At 41.7% G+C, this 17,244-nt stretch overlaps 1 protein-coding gene across 1 annotated transcript in view; it reads right to left on the minus strand.

Moving 5' to 3' along the window:
- FAM135B (family with sequence similarity 135 member B) overlaps positions 1-17,244 on the minus strand; it is a 187,680-nt gene that overhangs the window by 115,371 nt on the left and 55,065 nt on the right. Inside the window, exon 2 of the mRNA XM_034436027.3 lies at positions 3,532-3,627. Coding sequence (XP_034291918.2) covers positions 3,532-3,608 — 77 coding nt within the window. The 5' untranslated portion in view covers positions 3,609-3,627. The remainder of the gene's footprint in view (positions 1-3,531; positions 3,628-17,244) is intronic.

Consider the following 17,244-nt stretch of genomic DNA (forward strand, 5'->3'; position numbering starts at 1 on the left):
GAGAGGGGCAGAGAGGGGAGGGAAGGAGAGAGAGAGGGAGAGAAGGAGGGAAGGGAGGAGAGAGGGAGGGAAGGAGGGAGAGAGAGGGAAGGAGAGACAGAGGGAGGGAGGAAGAGAGAGACAGAGAGGGAGAGGGGGGGGGAAGGAGAGAGAGAGAGGCGGAGGGGGAGGGGAGGGAGGGAGAGGGGGAGGGAAGGAGAGAGAGAGGCGGAGGGGGGAGGGGAAGGAGGGAGAGGGTTCTCCATTACAGTATATAGAAATGTTTTGAAAGTATGGATTCTCTGGGTTGTCATTTCATTATTTCAGAGTAGTTTCAATTCAACCAAACTATTTATTAATTCAGGTCCAATGCTTACTCTGCAGAGTTTGAGAATCTACGCATTTCTTTCTGGAAATATATCAAAATCTTCTTAATTAATATTTTTCAATTTAGTAGCCCACAATTTGTCAACAAATTCTTTAAAATTCCTTGCATATACCAAATGACCTTAGAACAGGGGAGAAGAGAATGAAGGTATTTTATGAACCGAGCAGATAAATTAAAGATTAATTGAACTCAGGCAGATATGGGTAACTTTATTTTTCATCTCAGTAAAGATTGCCAGAAGCTTATAACCTCTCCGAAGTTATAAAATCAGATTTGATGGAGTAGATTTAGATGTGAAGAATCTTCACATTTGTTTTTCTTCCCAGTACGTTATATATGCTTGTCCTTCAGAACTCAATAAATGGCTTCATGCTTTCTGTTTAAAAGAGACAATAATTTTTCATTTGCTTGCTCTCCGTTCAACATTTTCCACACAGTTTCACTCTGCTGATGGAATATACAAATTATTTATTGATTTATTCCCAAACATCCTCCAAGCAGCATAGAAAGTTTTACCATGTTTTTGCTATTTATTATTTGATACAATCTAGTAGACTCCTTGATTTATCTCTTTGCCCTATATTAGGAATAAGTTTACTAAATTCAGACTGGGTCATTTCTGGTTAGACTTATATAAAGGTGAATGTTCCAAACTTTATAGTCATGGGTTCCACAGACCATAGACTCACAACAAAACTTTAGAGTGTCATCTAGGCTTATATTTCATTTGATCCATCATGCAACCAAGATTCAGAAACACCAAGCATTATTACTCTCAGTAACTTCCCTAATTCAGTGATGGCTATTGACAAACAAGTTGAACGGGGGCTGTTTAGTACTTGGGTATTACATATGGCAGCTAACTGAAAAAATGAGTGAATGGAACGTTTAAAATAATAGAGCATCTGAATATATGAGCCAGTTTGCTCTAGTAGGAAAGTACGAGTTTTAATCCTGCATATACAGTAAGCAAGAAAACCAGCTGACTGACTTTGGGCCAATTACCAGAAGACCATGAGTTCCAGTCCCACCTTAGGCATGAAACCTAGCTGGATGACTTTGGACCAGTCCCTCTCTGTCAGCTTTACTACCTTTCAAAGTTGTTGTTCCATGGAAAATTGCAGGAGGAGGGAGTATTATGTATGTACTCTGCCTTAAGTTATCAGGAAGGAAGGAAGGAAGGAAGGAAGGAAGGAAGGAAGGAAGGAAGGAAGGAAGGAAGATGGAATTACTAGGTTTATTTGCCTGCTTAAGCCAAACAAGGGAAGGAAGATAGATAATAGATAGATGATGATAGATAGATAGATAGATAGATAGATAGATAGATAGATAGATAGATAGATAGATAGATAGGGATAGGATAGGATAGAATAGAATAGAATAGAATAGAATAGAATAGAATAGAATAGAATAGAATAGAATAGAATAGAATAGAATAGAATTTTTTATTGGCCAAGTGTGATTGGACACACAAGGAATTGGTCTTGGTGCATATGCTCTCAGTGTACATAAAAGGAAAAGATACATTTGTCAAAGACATATTCATGATAGATAGATAGATAGATAGATAGATAGATAGATAGATAGATAGATAGATAGATAGATAGATAGATAGGGATAGGATAGGATAGGATAGGATAGGATAGGATAGAATAGAATAGAATAGAATAGAATAGAATAGAATAGAATAGAATAGAATAGAATAGAATTTTTTATTGGCCAAGTGTGATTGGACACACAAGGAATTGGTCTTGGTGCATATGCTCTCAGTGTACATAAAAGGAAAAGATACATTTGTCAAAGACATATTCATGATAGATAGATAGATAGATAGATAGATAGATAGATAGATAGATAGAGATAGAGATAGATAGATAGATAGATAGATAGATAGATAGATAGATAGATAGATAGATAGATAGATAGATAGATAGATAGGTAGGTAGGTAGGTAGGTAGGTAGGTAGGTAGGTAGGTAGGTAGGTAGGTAGGTAGGTAGGTAGGTAGGTAGATAGATAGATAGATAGATAGATAGATAGATAGATAGATAGATAGATAGATAGATAGATAGATAGAGATAGATAGATAGATAGATAGATAGATAGATAGATAGATAGATAGATCTTTGATTTCCCAAAATTTTGCAATCCAATTTTGATATGTATGTTTTTGATTGGCTTAATTAGCAGTTATGTCATACCAAACATACCAAACGAGAAGAGTAATCTAAAATTGGTGATGCACTAATAAGAAGGCCATCTCTTCAACTCATCTTCATTCATAAATGGCTTCTAGAGTAAATCCTCCAAAAATATCCCAATTGGCATTGTATTTTCATAGAGCTCTTACCTGCATTACCTCTTAGAGCAGGGGTGTCAAACTCACCTTGTCATGGCGGCATCACTTGACCTATCAGAACTTTTTCCCTCTTTGCTAAACCGGGCGTGGGCGTGGCCAGCGCATGATGCATCCGGCCCGCGGCCCAGGAGTTTGACAACCCTGTCTTAGAGCATTACCTTCATTCAGGGGTGGGTTCTACTTACCTTTACTACCGGTTCACAACTGGGGCTGCGAGCTTTTTGTTTTGTTTTGTTTAGCTATTAGGTTTATACCCCACTTTCTTCCTCCAATTTCCTCCACTGTTTCAAAATTGCTTCAAAATTCTGGGCACAAAATTCTTCCCCCTTTCCCATGTATACAGTGCATAAAACATTATAATGGGCTGTGATTTGATCACCTTATAATGTCTATCATTCCAAAGCCCATGAAGCTGTATCTACCATATTTTTCAGACTATAAGACGCAGCGGAGTATAAGACGCACCAAGATTTCGAAGAGGGAAACAAGAAAAAAATCATTTTTGCCTCTGTGTGCCCAGTTTTTGCCCTCCCCAGGCCCCAGGAGCACTCTGCAGGCCTCCCAAACCCTCTGCACATCCCATTTTTGCCAAAAACGGGCCTCTTTTTGGCAAAAATGGGACGCAAAGGCGGGGTTTCAGGAAGCCAAAAATGGCTGTATAAGACGCACCAACATTTGGTGTATAAGACGCACCAACATTTCCACCCTCTTTTAGAGGGTAATCTGAAAAGTACGGTAGGTTTGATTTTTTTAGAAAGACTTTCTGCATTTTGCATTCATGACCTTTGCATGGAGAAATTGACTTACCCTCTTTGGAAGAGATCAACATTATGGAATTTGTGCAGCTCCACAGAAAAGTTGACAGTTCCCTGGACCTCCGACATGATGTTTGTAGATCATCACCTGAAAAAATAAGTAGTAAAGGAAAAGACGTAGTGTCAAATAGATGGGAAAACGTTAGGTTTGCAAAACGGACTTCCCTGAAAAATCTATAAAGTGCTGGTTATTGAATCATAATCATAAGTTTATTTGTCAAGCATACATAAGATAACAGGTAAAAGTATAAACATAATTTGAATACATGAAAAGAGTAAGAAAAAAGGAATATTAGAACTATACTATAATATCAGAATACTAAATATCAGATTATACTAAATAATAGTTTAATAAGCCTTTTCTGTGGGGGCTCCCTCCCTGGGGAATATCAAATGTGAACATTTATTTATTTATTTATTTTATTTCTATACCGCACTTCTCCCGCAGGACTCAGGGCGGTGCACAGCCAAAATAAAACATTGTATACAAAATTTAAAAAACAATTTAAAAACAATTAAATAATTGTGGCCCAAATAACTTAAAACAACCCAAATGAAAACTGAATCAATTAAAACAGAGGACGGGATCAAGCCAGCCCAGCTAGATGGAATAAGTGTGTTTTTAGGGCCTGACGAAAAGTCCGGAGGTCTGATATCGTGCGTAACTCAGGGGGTAGGTCGTTCCAGAGGGCTGGTGCCGCCACAGAGAAGGCTCTCGCCCTGGGGGTCGCCAGCCGGCACTGTCTGGCCAACGGCGAGCAAACCGGCTGGTGGGAGGCTATTGGCGGCAGAAGGTGGTCTCGCAAATTTAAAATTTCTATCAATTTACTGACCCGTAGGTGACTGATTCACCCACTTTGAAGTGCGCTCATGAATTGGAGATGAAGTGCCAGCTAATTAACGTATGGTTGCTCCAGTGTTTTGCTTTCTTTGGCTTATCCAAAGGTGGTCTATTCATCCAGGATCAGATATAAGACTTTGCTATGACTTCAACTTACAAGTTCAGCTGTCTGTTTCTAAGTCTAGGTACCAAGGAATGGCAGGAAAACCTGAACTAAATCTAGCAAACTCACCACATCTCCATACAAAAAGAGAAGTAGAAATAGGAAAATTTACAAAATTTAATCCACAAAATTAAACTAAAGTTAAATGTTTCCCCAGTCCAGTTGTGTCTGACTCTAGGGGGCAGTGTTCATCTTTGTTTCTTAGCTGAGGGAGCCAGCATTGCCCGAAAACACTTCTGTGGTTGTGGCCAGCATGACTTCACGATGGAATGCTGTTACCTTCCCACCGAAGTGGTACCTATTTATCTACTTGCATTTGCATGCTTTCAAATTGCTAGGTGGGCAGGAGCTGGGATAAGGAGAGGAGCTCATCTCATGGCACAGCCACTTGGATCTTGAGGCCAGGATATCAGCTTTCCAGCTGACAAAATCAGCCTCAGTGGTGCAGTGATTATAATGCAGTACTGCAGGCTACTTCTGCTGACTTCTGGCTGCTTGCAATTTGGCAGTTCAAATCTCACCAGACTCAAGGTTGACTCAGCCTTCCATCCTTCCGAGGTAGGTAAAATGAGGACCCAGATTGTTGGGGGCAATATGCTGACTCTGTAAACCGCTTAGAGAGGGCTATAAAGCACTGTAAAGCGGTATATAAATCTAAGTGCTATTGCTATCTTTAATGACTGAGCCATTGCACCCCCTATTCACAAAACTACCACACAGCAAACATGGCACACTCTTCTTAGCAATCTGACTGCAAGGCACTTTTATTCCAGAATTGCAGTGCAAATTAAAACATCCCCCACAATTTCAGCTGTAATGATCTGTTGCATTCAAACCATTCATCACCCCAAAAGGAGGGGAGGTAAAGAACAAAAATGAAGCAAAACAAAACATCCGTGATTGAAATAATGGCTGACAGGAGAAGGGGGAACTAAATATCTGTTTCCATAAGACAGACGTAGTCTTCAAATCATTTTTCCATAAAACAGACGTAGTCTTCAAACAATGCCATATACTGCATTGTTTTCAGTATTTTTGAGAAGGTTGGGGTCTCTCTGAGAAATAGAATTCCCTGCCTTTCCTTAAAAAGAAAAATCAATCCCTTCCTCTGTTATGCTTATGAATACTATCCTGGAGAAATTATTCTCTCTCTTTCTCAATAATGTGCTCCGGTAGTTCTGAAATCAATGAAGTCAGATTTAAGACTAAAATGAGCTGATGCTGAAGTAAAAGGGCAATGATGACTCATACGCTGCGTTCATTTATAACAAGGAATCCAGGGTGGGATGTAGAAAAACTTAAGGTGGAATAATAAGAATGACAACTGCAGTAATAAGAGCAAGGACAAAAGCAATAATAATAGCAATAACCAGCTTTGGCAGAGCAGCCTGCAGAAGGGAGTTTGCATTAACAATAATAAAGTCATCTTTGCAATGGTGGGATTCAGCCGGATCGCACAGGTTCAGGCGAACCGGTTGCTAAATTACCCAACCCGTCAGTGGTGAAATCCAATTTTTTTTACTACCGGTTCTGTGGGCGTGGCTTGGTAGGCGTGGTGTGGCTTGGTGGGCGAGGCTTGGTGGGCATGGCAGGGGAAGGATAATGCAAAATCTCCATTCCCACCCCACTCTGGGGCCAGCCGGAGGTGGTATTTGCCGGTTCTCCGAACTACTCAAATTTTCCACTACCGGTCCTCCGAACTTCTCAAAATTTCTGCTACCGGTTCTCCAGAACCTGTCAGAACCTGCTAGATTTCACCCCTGAACCCCCTGCTATCAAAGTGGATCCTAGGCACTATTCTATTCTATTCTATTCTATTCTATTCTATTCTATTCTATTCTATTCTATTCTATTCTATTCTATTCTATTCTATTCCATTCCATTCCATTCCATTCCATTCCATTCCATTCCATATATTCTGTTCTGTTCTGTTCTATTCTATTCTATTCTATTCTATTCTATTCTATTCTATTCTATTCTATTCTATTCTATTCTATTCTATTCTATTCTATTCTATTCTATTCCATATTTCCCAAAGCAGATTACTGAGTCCACTGGAGGTGGCCAATAAATTTAAATAGCAGAGGAACAAAAGATCAGCTCTCAATTGACAAGATGATTTTGGAAAAGTGCAACAATACCTTTAATGCCCATCAAACACCAGCTGTCTATCCCACTATTCCCTGGGAAGGACTGATAGATGGATAAAAATGTCAAATCTAGTCTCAATATCTGACTGATTGTACAACTACTCATAATAATACTGTCCTTATATGACAGAAATAGCCTTTTATTGCTAAAGGTTTTATCCACTGTGGCAAAAAACTTTTCCACTTTTCAGAAGGAGAATTTTTTTAAAAATTATTTTCTATTGGTAAAAGCATTGTGATTGTTCAGATGACTCAGATGCAAGGTGCCACTTGATGCCCACAGGAAAGAACATGGGGATAACAAATACACAAAGAGGCAGTGCTATCTATCTGTACTTAGCCATTAGCTGTGTAAGGTTGATATGCTGTTGTAAATGTCTTACTAAGTAACCCACAAGCCGTGAATAAATGGTAAAATATGCACCTAAGTGACATCTGAAAATATTCACATTCATAAAATAGCAGGAATGTTCAAAATTGTTTCAAGAAAGATAAGAACTCAATGTTCCAAAAGGAGGAAGAGGAGGAGAAGGAGAAGGAGAAGGAGAAGGAGGAGGAGGAGGACGGGGGAGGAGGAGAAGGAGGGGGGAGGGGGAGGAGGAGGAGGAGGAGGAGGAGGAGGAGGAGGAGAAGGAGAAGGAGAAGGAGGAGGAGAAGGAGGAGGAGGAGGGAGGGGTATGTGATTAATAGTTATCTACAGAGAGGGGAGAAAACAATGGTTCCACACTGTTCAACATCCTCCTTCCTTTTGTTTAATTCTGCAGTTTTGTCTGCCTATCTACAGCAGGTCACAAAACCCTTGTTGGCATTTCATCAACTGTGCCATCTGTTTGGAGGAAGAGAGAGAGAGAGAGAGAGAGAGATGGAGAGAGAGAGAGAAATGATGACAGTGCTTGGATAAAGAGAAGATGAAATTACCTGAGCTGGATAGATCCGAACTACTAAGACGAGGGTGTGCTTTGATTAAGTATACCAAGAATAGTATTCCTATAATGCTATGACGAGAAAGTTAAGGCAGGATACTACAGTAGCTGTCTGTCTGTCTGTTTGTCTGTCTAGCTGTCTAGTTATCTATCTCTATAGCTATCTCTATATCTATATATCCTGTTTCCCTGAAAATAAGACATCTGCTAATAAGCCCAATCGGACTTTTGAGCACATGTGCTAAAATAAGCCTCCCCCTGAAAATAAGCCCTCCCTGAAAAATATTTAAATGCAGAGCTGGAAATCAGGTAAGATGGCAAGAGGACCCCATCTTGCTCCATGTGCCCCCCAAATAATAAGACCTCCCTGAAAATATCTATCATCTACCTATCTATCTATCTATCTATCTATCTATCTATCTATCTATCTATCTATCTATCATCTATCTATCTATCTTTTTTTTTTAAATTTGATTTATATGCCGCCCTTCTCCAGAGACTCAGGGCGGCTTACAATGCGTTAAGCAATAGCCTTCATACTTTAGTATATTTATACAAAGTCAGCTTATTGCCCCCACAAACTGGGTCCTCATTTTACCTACCTTAGAAAGGATGGAAGGCTGAGTCAACCTTGAGCCTGGTGAGATTCGAATTTACAGTAATTGCAGACAGCTGGTGTTAATCACAATGCTATTAGTCTGCTGAGCCACCAGGCCCCTGGATATCTATCTATCTATCTATCTATCTATCTATCTATCTATCTATCTATCTATCTATCATCTATCTATCTATCTATCTATCTATCTATCTATCTATCTATCTATCATCTATCTATCATCTATCTAGCTAGCTAGCTAGCTAGCTATCTCTATAACTAGCTATATCTTTCTCTATAGCTATCTAGCTGTCTCTATCTATCTTTCCGTATCTATAGTTATCTAGCTGTCTCTATCTATCCTTCCATCTCTATAGCTATCTACCTATCTAGATAGAGCTATCGTTCTATCTCTACAGCTATCTAGCTATCTCTATCTAGCCTTCTAGCCCTTCCTTCTCAAGTCTTGCTTGATACCTCATTGTGGCAGTGTGTGTATGTGTCTGTGTCTACGCCAAGAGTACACACTTCCAGCAGAATCACCTACCGCATGAAGCCCATCCCAGCTGTCCAGACGAATCAAGCAGGAACCTTTATCTGGCATTGGTGAGTTAGGAAACTGCTGGAGGCAGATTACAATAATGACAAGAGCATCATTTTGTACTGTGTGGGAAAAGGCAATGTTAAACCATTGGGGGCGGGGGAGGGGACCCCACCTGGATAGATAATATAAAGTGAAGGGTTATATAGTGGTCTCTCCCCCACTTTGGATTGGCATTCAAAATGCTACCGAGGAAGAGCTGAGGATCCTTTGGGCTATGAATGGTGTTAATAATTAAAGCTAGATTCAAGTCTTTGGGATGTGTAGTAGCTGATATCGTCATATCAGAAAAGAAAATCTGAAGCTGCAAAGACAGAATTACAGGGGGAACATAGAACCGAACAAGTAGAAACATGGCGAAGGTCAACCCAGTGAAATATAACAAGGATCAGCTACACTTCGACCTCTTAGAAGTTATTGAATTGAAACTGGGCTGGAATTCTGTGCTTTCACTTGGAGCCTTGTCCTGTTTACTGCACAGAACACGACTAACAAAAAAGGAACTATGTAGCTTTCATAGCCAGAAAGATAATTAAGTCATTAACATCAATCAGAATAGAGCTGGAAGGGACCTTGGAGGTCTTCTAGTCTAACCTCCTGCTCAAACAGGAGTCCCTATACTATTCCAGATAGATGGCTGTCCACTGATGAAGCCCCCTACGACTTCTGAAGGCAACTGTTCCATTTGTTAATTGGTTAATAAAATGTTAATTCTATTCTATTCTATTCTATTCTATTCTATTCTATTCTATTCTATTCTATTCTATTCTATTCTATTCTATTCTATTCTATTCTATTCTATTCTCCTCTCCTCTCCTCTCCTCTCCTCTCCTCTTCTCTTCTCTTCTATTCTATTCTCCTCTCCTCTCCTCTCCTCTCCTCTCCTCTCCTCTCCTCTCCTCTTCTCTTCTCTTCTCTTCTCCCCTCCCCTCCCCTCCCCTCCCCTCCCATTCTATTCTATTCTATTCTATTCTATTCTCCTCTCCTCTCCTCTCCTCTCCTCTCCTCTCCTCTCCTCTCCTCTCCTCTCCTCTCCTCTTCTCTTCTCCTCTCCTCTCCTCTCCTCTTCTATTCTCCCCTCCCCTCCCCTCCCCTCCCATTCTATTCTATTCTATTCTCCTCTCCTCTCCTCTCCTATTCTATTCTCCCTTCCCCTCCCCTCCCCTTCCCTTCCCTTCCCTTCCCTTCCATTCTCCTCTCCTCTCCTCTCCTCTCCTCTTCTATTCTCTTCTCTTCTATTCTATTCTATTCTCCTCTCCTCTCCTCTTCTATTCTCCCCTCCCCTCCCCTCCCCTCCCATTCTATTCTATTCTATTCTATTCTATTCTATTCTATTCTATTCTCCTCTCCTCTCCTCTTCTATTCTCCCCTCCCCTCCCCTCCCCTCCCCTCCCCTCCCATTCTATTCTATTCTATTCTATTCTATTCTATTCTATTCTATTCTATTCTATTCTATTCTATTCTATTCTATTCTATTCTATTCCATTCCATTCCATTCCATTCCATTCTATTCTATTCTATTCTATTCTATTCTATTCTATTCTATTCTATTCTATTCGTATAGCATGATTTTGTTACTAGAAGCAAGATAATTGTTAAGTGACTTTTGCCCCATTTTATGTCCTTCCTACTGCTGCTAAGTGAATCCCTGCAGTTGATAAGTTAGTAACCCAGTTGGTAAGTGAGTCGGACTTCCCCATGGACTTGTGCTTGACAATAGCAGCCAATTGGTTTCTGGACAGGACTTAGAACAGAAACAACTGGGACTTGTCACAACACTTTCTTGGACTCAGGATGAACCACATTTTGCTTTCTATATGCTTGCTGTGGCCTGTCAGCAGCCTGTGCAGATTGTAGCTGATTCCGACAACAAGGAGGCTGGTGTGGTGCTGCGCCAGCAGCCTGTGCAGCTGGCGCTCGAATCGGACAGTGAGGAGGCTGGAGAAGATGTGGTGCCAGAGGCAGGGATTCAGCCAGGGCCTTCAGAACCTCCAGAAGCTCCTTTAATTAATTAATTAATTTATTTATTTATTATATTTCTATACCGCCTTTCTCCCGTAGGACTCAAGGCGGTGTACAGTCAAGAAAAATATAGACACACAAACATCATAAAATTGCTAATTAAAATTAAAATGAAGTGAAGAGGACGAAGAGGAGGAGCCTCTTCTCGATGCATGGGCATGCAGAGCTGCCAAAAGGCAGGAGTGGCTCCTCAGGAGGAAGCCTCCTCAAGAGAAAGGCTTGGGGCTAATTGGCCACTCCCTTAGCCTATTTAAGAAGGAACGCCACTTGCAACAAGCTGTAGAGAACAACTTTAGTTCACTCTCTTTCGTATCTGCAAAATTGCTTCTGGGCTTTCTGTCAACTCTAGTAAGACTGTGATTACTTTATCTTACTTTACTTTACTTTTATTTGATTTATATACCGCCCTACTCCTGAAGGACTCAGGGCGGTGAACAGCCAACAATAAAATACATACAGAGCCTACAGAATTCTGGTAGGCTGTTAAGACAGTATTAAAAGCCTTTGGTTGATAAAGACTAAGTTATTTGAGTAAAATAAGCTTTGTATAGAGTTTGTGTGTGCTGCGTTCTTTGGGGTCCGTAGCTGGGGCAGAACAATGCTCCAAAGAAATATCATTTTTCCTCTCCTTCAAATCATGCAAATCATCTACAGTTATGGACCGCAGTGGAAATATTTTTGGGGGATAGTTGGAAGGCGTTAACATTACCCTTTAAAAACGAGAGTGTGGAAAAGTAATTTGAGTTATAAGGGACCATATCAACAGTGAGGAAAGGGATATGGCCATGACGGTGAACCTATGGCACGTATGCCACAAGTGGCATGTGGAGCCATACCTGTGGGCACACGAGTTTTGCCCTAGCTCAGCTACAGCACGCATGCGCGTGCCAGCCATCTGATTTTCCGGCCTTCTGGGGCCACCTGAAATCAGAAAACAGGCTTTTTTCAGCCTCTGAAGGGCCTCAGGGGGGAGGGGAGGCCGTTTTCCCCCTCCCTTGGCTCCTAGAAAGCCTCTGGAGCCTGGGGAGGGCGAAAAATGGGCCTAGCGTGCCCACTGTGCCATTGTGTGCCAAAAGCTGGGGGAAACACGGGGGGGAGTCACATGTTCATGAGCAGGGGGCATTGATTTCTGGGTGTGGGCAAGTGTGCGCATGACCCCCACTTTTGGCACGCGATGGCAAAAAGGTTAGCCATCAGTGGGATGTGGTGTTGTGATGTGGGATGTGTTTTGTATCACAGTTGCAACACCTGCTGATCAGGTTACACTGTGGAAATTGCTCGCAGATTCTGTCCTCTTCAGTCTTGTCAAAACATTTGAACACAGTGAATTATATGTACTGAGGCAGTGTCATAAATATTGTAGAGCATTTGGTTGCACCACAAATACTGTAAGGCGTTTTGTATCTTGAATGCACTTAATTATAATAGCAACCAGTACTTTGCATGGTTTGTTAAATAGTTCCACCCAGGGGTGAAATCCAGCAGGTTCTGACAGGTTCTGGAGAACCGGTATCGGAAATTTTTAGCAGTTCATAGAACCGGTAGCGGAAATTTTGAGTAGTTTGGAGAACCGGCAAATACCTCCTCTGGCTGGCCCCAGAGTGGGGTGGGAATAGAGATTTTGCAATATTCTTCCCCCAGGAGTGGGGAGGGAATGGGGATTTTGCAGTATTCTTCCCCTGGAGTGGGGTGGGAAAGGAGATTTTGCAGTACCCTCCCCTGCCACACCCACCAAGCTAAACTCACCAAGCCACACCACACCCACCAAGCCATGCCCACAGAACCGGTAGTAAAAAAAATTGGATTTCACCACTGGTTCCACCATTTTATGGCCTGCTCTGTTTATTTATAATTTTTTATTAATCATCATTCAGCAATACCAGGGGCACAACTTGTCTGCTCCTGTTCCACATCACAAATTCAAGACGTTGACGTTGTGGCTCCGTTACCTGAGCCTGTGTCATCGGCAGGAGAGGCCTCCGAGAGTGAAGGAGAGGAGTTGGCAAGGCCTCCCTCTCCAGGACCCTCCTCTTTGGCAATGCCTTCGGTGTCCGCCTAAGGGTAAGAGATAGGGCTGGGGCCAAGCACGTCCACGCAGCCACAGATGGACAGTGATGAGGGTAATGAGTCTTGGCTGGATCCACGCCAGCGTCGCAGAGATAAACGCACGCAACAGAAGAAAAGGCGTGCCCGAGATTAGGCTGAGTCACTGGACCACACCCCACAGAGTATAAAAGGGACCAGTCAAGCCTTGTGATGAACAAAGCTGAAAGCGTCCACGCCATTCTGCATTGCCGGACTTTTGCTATAGGCTTTGCTGGATTATATTTGGACTTGATTTACTCTGTAATTATTGAACATTTTACTTTGATGTACCAGAAGTGGGGTGAAGTTATCTCTTCTCTTTGTGAGTAATAAACTCTTGGCAGGCAGCCATTAGGTTGCTGCCAAGTTCCGTTATCATAAGGAAAAGGATTTTGTCGGCTGGTTTGGTTTTTAACTCTTGGATGTCTGTTGGTGTGTGTGCATGTGGGACGGGGACAGAACAGTTGATTTCAATCCATGAAGCCCTGGATGGCTTGGTGTTTTTGGACATGTAGCTTATCCCACTGGCCACATTCAGCCCATCCTACGCGAAGATGCTTCGGATTCCCATTTCATGAGGTTCAAGGATCAGGGTCCAGAGCTGGTCCTTCTCAGTTGCAGTGTTAAGGACATTAGGTATCTGAATGTTCGTCAGTGTATCCAAAGCAACATGGTTAAGTTGGAATATTGTACGTCGGAAGACAATATAGCTGATAATTTTACCAAAGCGCAAGGTGCTATAAAACATAGAACGTGTTGTGAAAGCTATGGATTAAGAATCTAAACTGTATATATTGACCTGTCCAAAGGGGAGAATGTTAGGATATGGTTTGAGCCTAACTAAGTTGTCCAGGCAATATATGTGTACTGTAACTTTAATCTGTAAATGTATTATGATACTTTAAAGGTATTCATTGTAATGCTGAGTCATGCTGTAATTAGGTAATGACTGGTTGTGAGAGTATTTAAGCAAGGTATTGTAACGTATTCAGTTTGATGATGAAGCTGATATGATATGCTTCCATTGAGAGGAGTTGCTATCTGTAATCATCATTGGATGGATCTGCTACCATCCTGGTTTGTGAACCAGAGTGAGTTTGTTATTCTAACCAACTAATGTTTGTTTGGTAAGAAGATATCTGTAACTACTGGACTGATTAACTGGCAAAGACTTGGAATTTGTTTAGACTATGAGACTGTTTTTCTACTATAAAGTAAGCTTTTGATAAACCAGTTTGCATAACTCTTATTCATCGCTCTCAGCAACGTTTCCTTGTGCATTTACTCTGCTGGTTGGTAACACAACACCAATATCCTTAACATGCAGCCTCAATATTATGGAAAGATTCCCTAAGATTTGGTTTTGCCAAACAACTTACTTGCATTTCAAGAAACGGGGGAAGCCAGAGGTGGTATTCAGCCGGTTTGAACCGGTTCAAGCGAACCGGTAGTGGCGACTGCCCACTTGCCCCTGGCATAAAGATGCCCTATTTAGCCACATTTTCAAAGCTGGGTGCATGCGCAGGTGTTCGTGCGAGCAAAACACATGTGCGGAAGGCGTACCACGTGGCAAACTAGTGGTAAGCATTTCTGAAACCCACCACTGGTTGAAACAGTCTTCTTCTAACAGACCCATTGGCCCCTGTAGTGGTATCGACTGATTTGTTTTTGGTGTATTTTAATTGGGTTGATTGTACATTGATAGAAACAGGGGTGAAATCTAAAATTTGTTACCACTGGTTCTGTGGGCGTGGCTTGCTGGTGGTGGGGTAATGTGACTGGGTGGGCGTGGCCAACTTCTTTTTTTCTTTTAAAAACATTTTTTCTACAACCTCTTTGGCGAAGAGGTTGTAAAAACAATGCTTTTAAAAGCTTCTGACGATCCCAGCTGAGTTGCCTGATCGTCAGAGGCTTTTTTTTCTTTTAAAAGCATTTTTTCTACAACCTCTTTGGCCAAAGAGGTTGTAGAAAAAATGCTTTTAAAAGCCTCTGACGATCCCAGCTGAGCCGCGCGATCATCAGAGGCTTTTTTTTTTCTACTTTTAAAAGCATTTTTTTCAGCCGAAGAGGTTGTAGAAAACATGCTTTTAAAAGTAAAAAAAAAAGCCTCTGATGATCGCGCTGGGCATGGTGGCAGCAGGGATTTTTGCTACCGGTTCTCCGAACCACCGGCCTCCATCGCTACCGGATTGGGTGATCCAGTCCGAACCGGAAGCATTTCACCCCTGGATAGAAGGCGATATTTGTAGTTCAGGGTTGAACTGTGGAGTCCTTAGCGCTCTCTGAGTTTGGTTGTTTTCTTGCTGATGTTTTCATTACCATTCCCCACTATACTGTCAGAGCTGAAGAAGCTTCTTGGATGAGAAGTGAAACATCTTCAAAAGAAAAAACAAGAAAGTCCAGTTGCCTCCTGAAAAAGCACCTTTGGGACAACTATGACTGAGAATCTCTACAGACTTTCATTACCAGACCTGGTAATGTCATCAGTGCTGGAAGGGAGTGGGATTAATCATTTTTATTGATCTGGATTTTATAGATCAAGGGGTGTGGGACATATCTGTTATGTTGTTGTAAACCACCTAAGGTCTTTCAGAATTGGAGTGATGTATACATTTAGGTTTCAAGCAAACAAACCAAGATTTACCATGATAGACAGAAGTGGTGGGTTCAACATTTTTTTACTACCAGTTCTGTGGGTGTGGCTTGGTGGGCGTGGCATGGCTTGGTGGGCATGTCAGGGGAAGGATACTGTAAAATCTCCATTCCCACCCCACTCCAGGAGAAGGTAACTGTAAAATCTCCATTCCCTCCCGATCAGCTGGGACTCGGGAGGCAGAGAATAGATGGGGGCTGGGCCAATCAAAGGTGATATTTACCGGTTCTCTGAACTACTCAAAATTTCCACAATCGGTTCTCCAGAACTGGTGAGAACCTGCTGAAACCCACCTCTGGTAGACACCAACATCTAAAGGACTTTACTACTTCCAGCCTTCTGATAAACATGATTGTCCTGATGCCATGGCTCTTTTGGAGCAGTGGTGTAATGTCAGGACAGATGTAGAAAAGAGGACAAGATCTGTGCCAACAATATTGTGACTCACTCCTATTGCACCGAGGGAACAATTTTTTTAGTGGTCTTAGTGGATATTTTGTTTAGTAGACAAAATATCAGAAATCCATAGCTGTGTACAGCTGAGTACAGTTGTAGCAACCTTTAACAGATTAACAGAGTTGGAAGGGATCTTATAGGTCATCTAGTCCAACCACCTGCTCAAGCAGGAGATCCTATAACATTTCTGACAAATGGCAGTCCAATCTTTTTTTGAAAGTCTCAAGTGATGAAGCTCCCACAACTTCTGAAGGCAACTTCTGTTCCATTGGTTGATTTTTCTCACTGTCAGAAAGTTCCTCCTCATTTCTAGGTTGAATCTCTCCTTGGTTAGTTTCCATCCATTATTCCTTGTCTGGCCTTCAGGTGCTTTGGAAAAGAGCTTGACCCCCTCCTCTCTGTGGCAGCCCCTCAAGTATTGGAACATGGCTATCATGTCTCCCCTGGTCCTTCTCTTCACTAGACCAGCCATGCCCAGTTCCTGTAATCATTCTGTCAGCGTTCCAAATTATGATCTCCAGCGCTGACATGAATGAGAGAGGGAGAAGCTTTGCTTTAATGCTGAGATGAACTTTTACCTAGTTCCCTGCTCTTTAGTAGATAGCATTACCTGGGTGACAGAGGGAGGGGGGAAATTCCTGTGAAAAGAAAGTGCTTGGGATGAAGAGATGGATCTGCACAATGGCCAATGAGACATTGGGGTTGAAGAACAGAAAGGGAGGGGTATGGAAGGAGGTGCCAGTTTTGGCTGCACAAAGAGTTCAGGGATGTCGTTCTTCTATTCTTAAATAAAAAAAAAGATTCATTAGAGACCTTGCGTTTGAGAATGAAGTTTATTTAAGATAGCAACGAAACCTGACACATTCTTCCTATGCTTTAGTTTTAGTCTCCAGTCCCCTAATCATCCTGGTTGCTCTCCTCTGCACTTTTTTTAGAGTCTCTATTTCTCTTCCTCTAGGAAGAACACAAAGGACACATTAGGAAGAATGAGTAGCAACAGAAGATATTTCTTTGATTATTTCTTTTGTTTAAGTTAATGAATGTCTTCAATGCATCCTTGTTATACATCACGTGCAGATTGGGTTTAACAGTAGATGGAAACACCCGGTTACACAAGCTGAATTGTGGTCCCAAGTTGCATGCTTTGTCTGCAGTAACTATAGCAATGAAAGTGCAACTACTATGTTAAAAGAGAGAGATTCATTATCTTGTTTCC

This window comes from Pantherophis guttatus, chromosome 3 (genome assembly GCF_059756535.1).
Source record: "Pantherophis guttatus breed Tessera chromosome 3, ASM5975653v1, whole genome shotgun sequence".
Lineage (NCBI taxonomy): Eukaryota > Metazoa > Chordata > Lepidosauria > Squamata > Colubridae > Pantherophis > Pantherophis guttatus.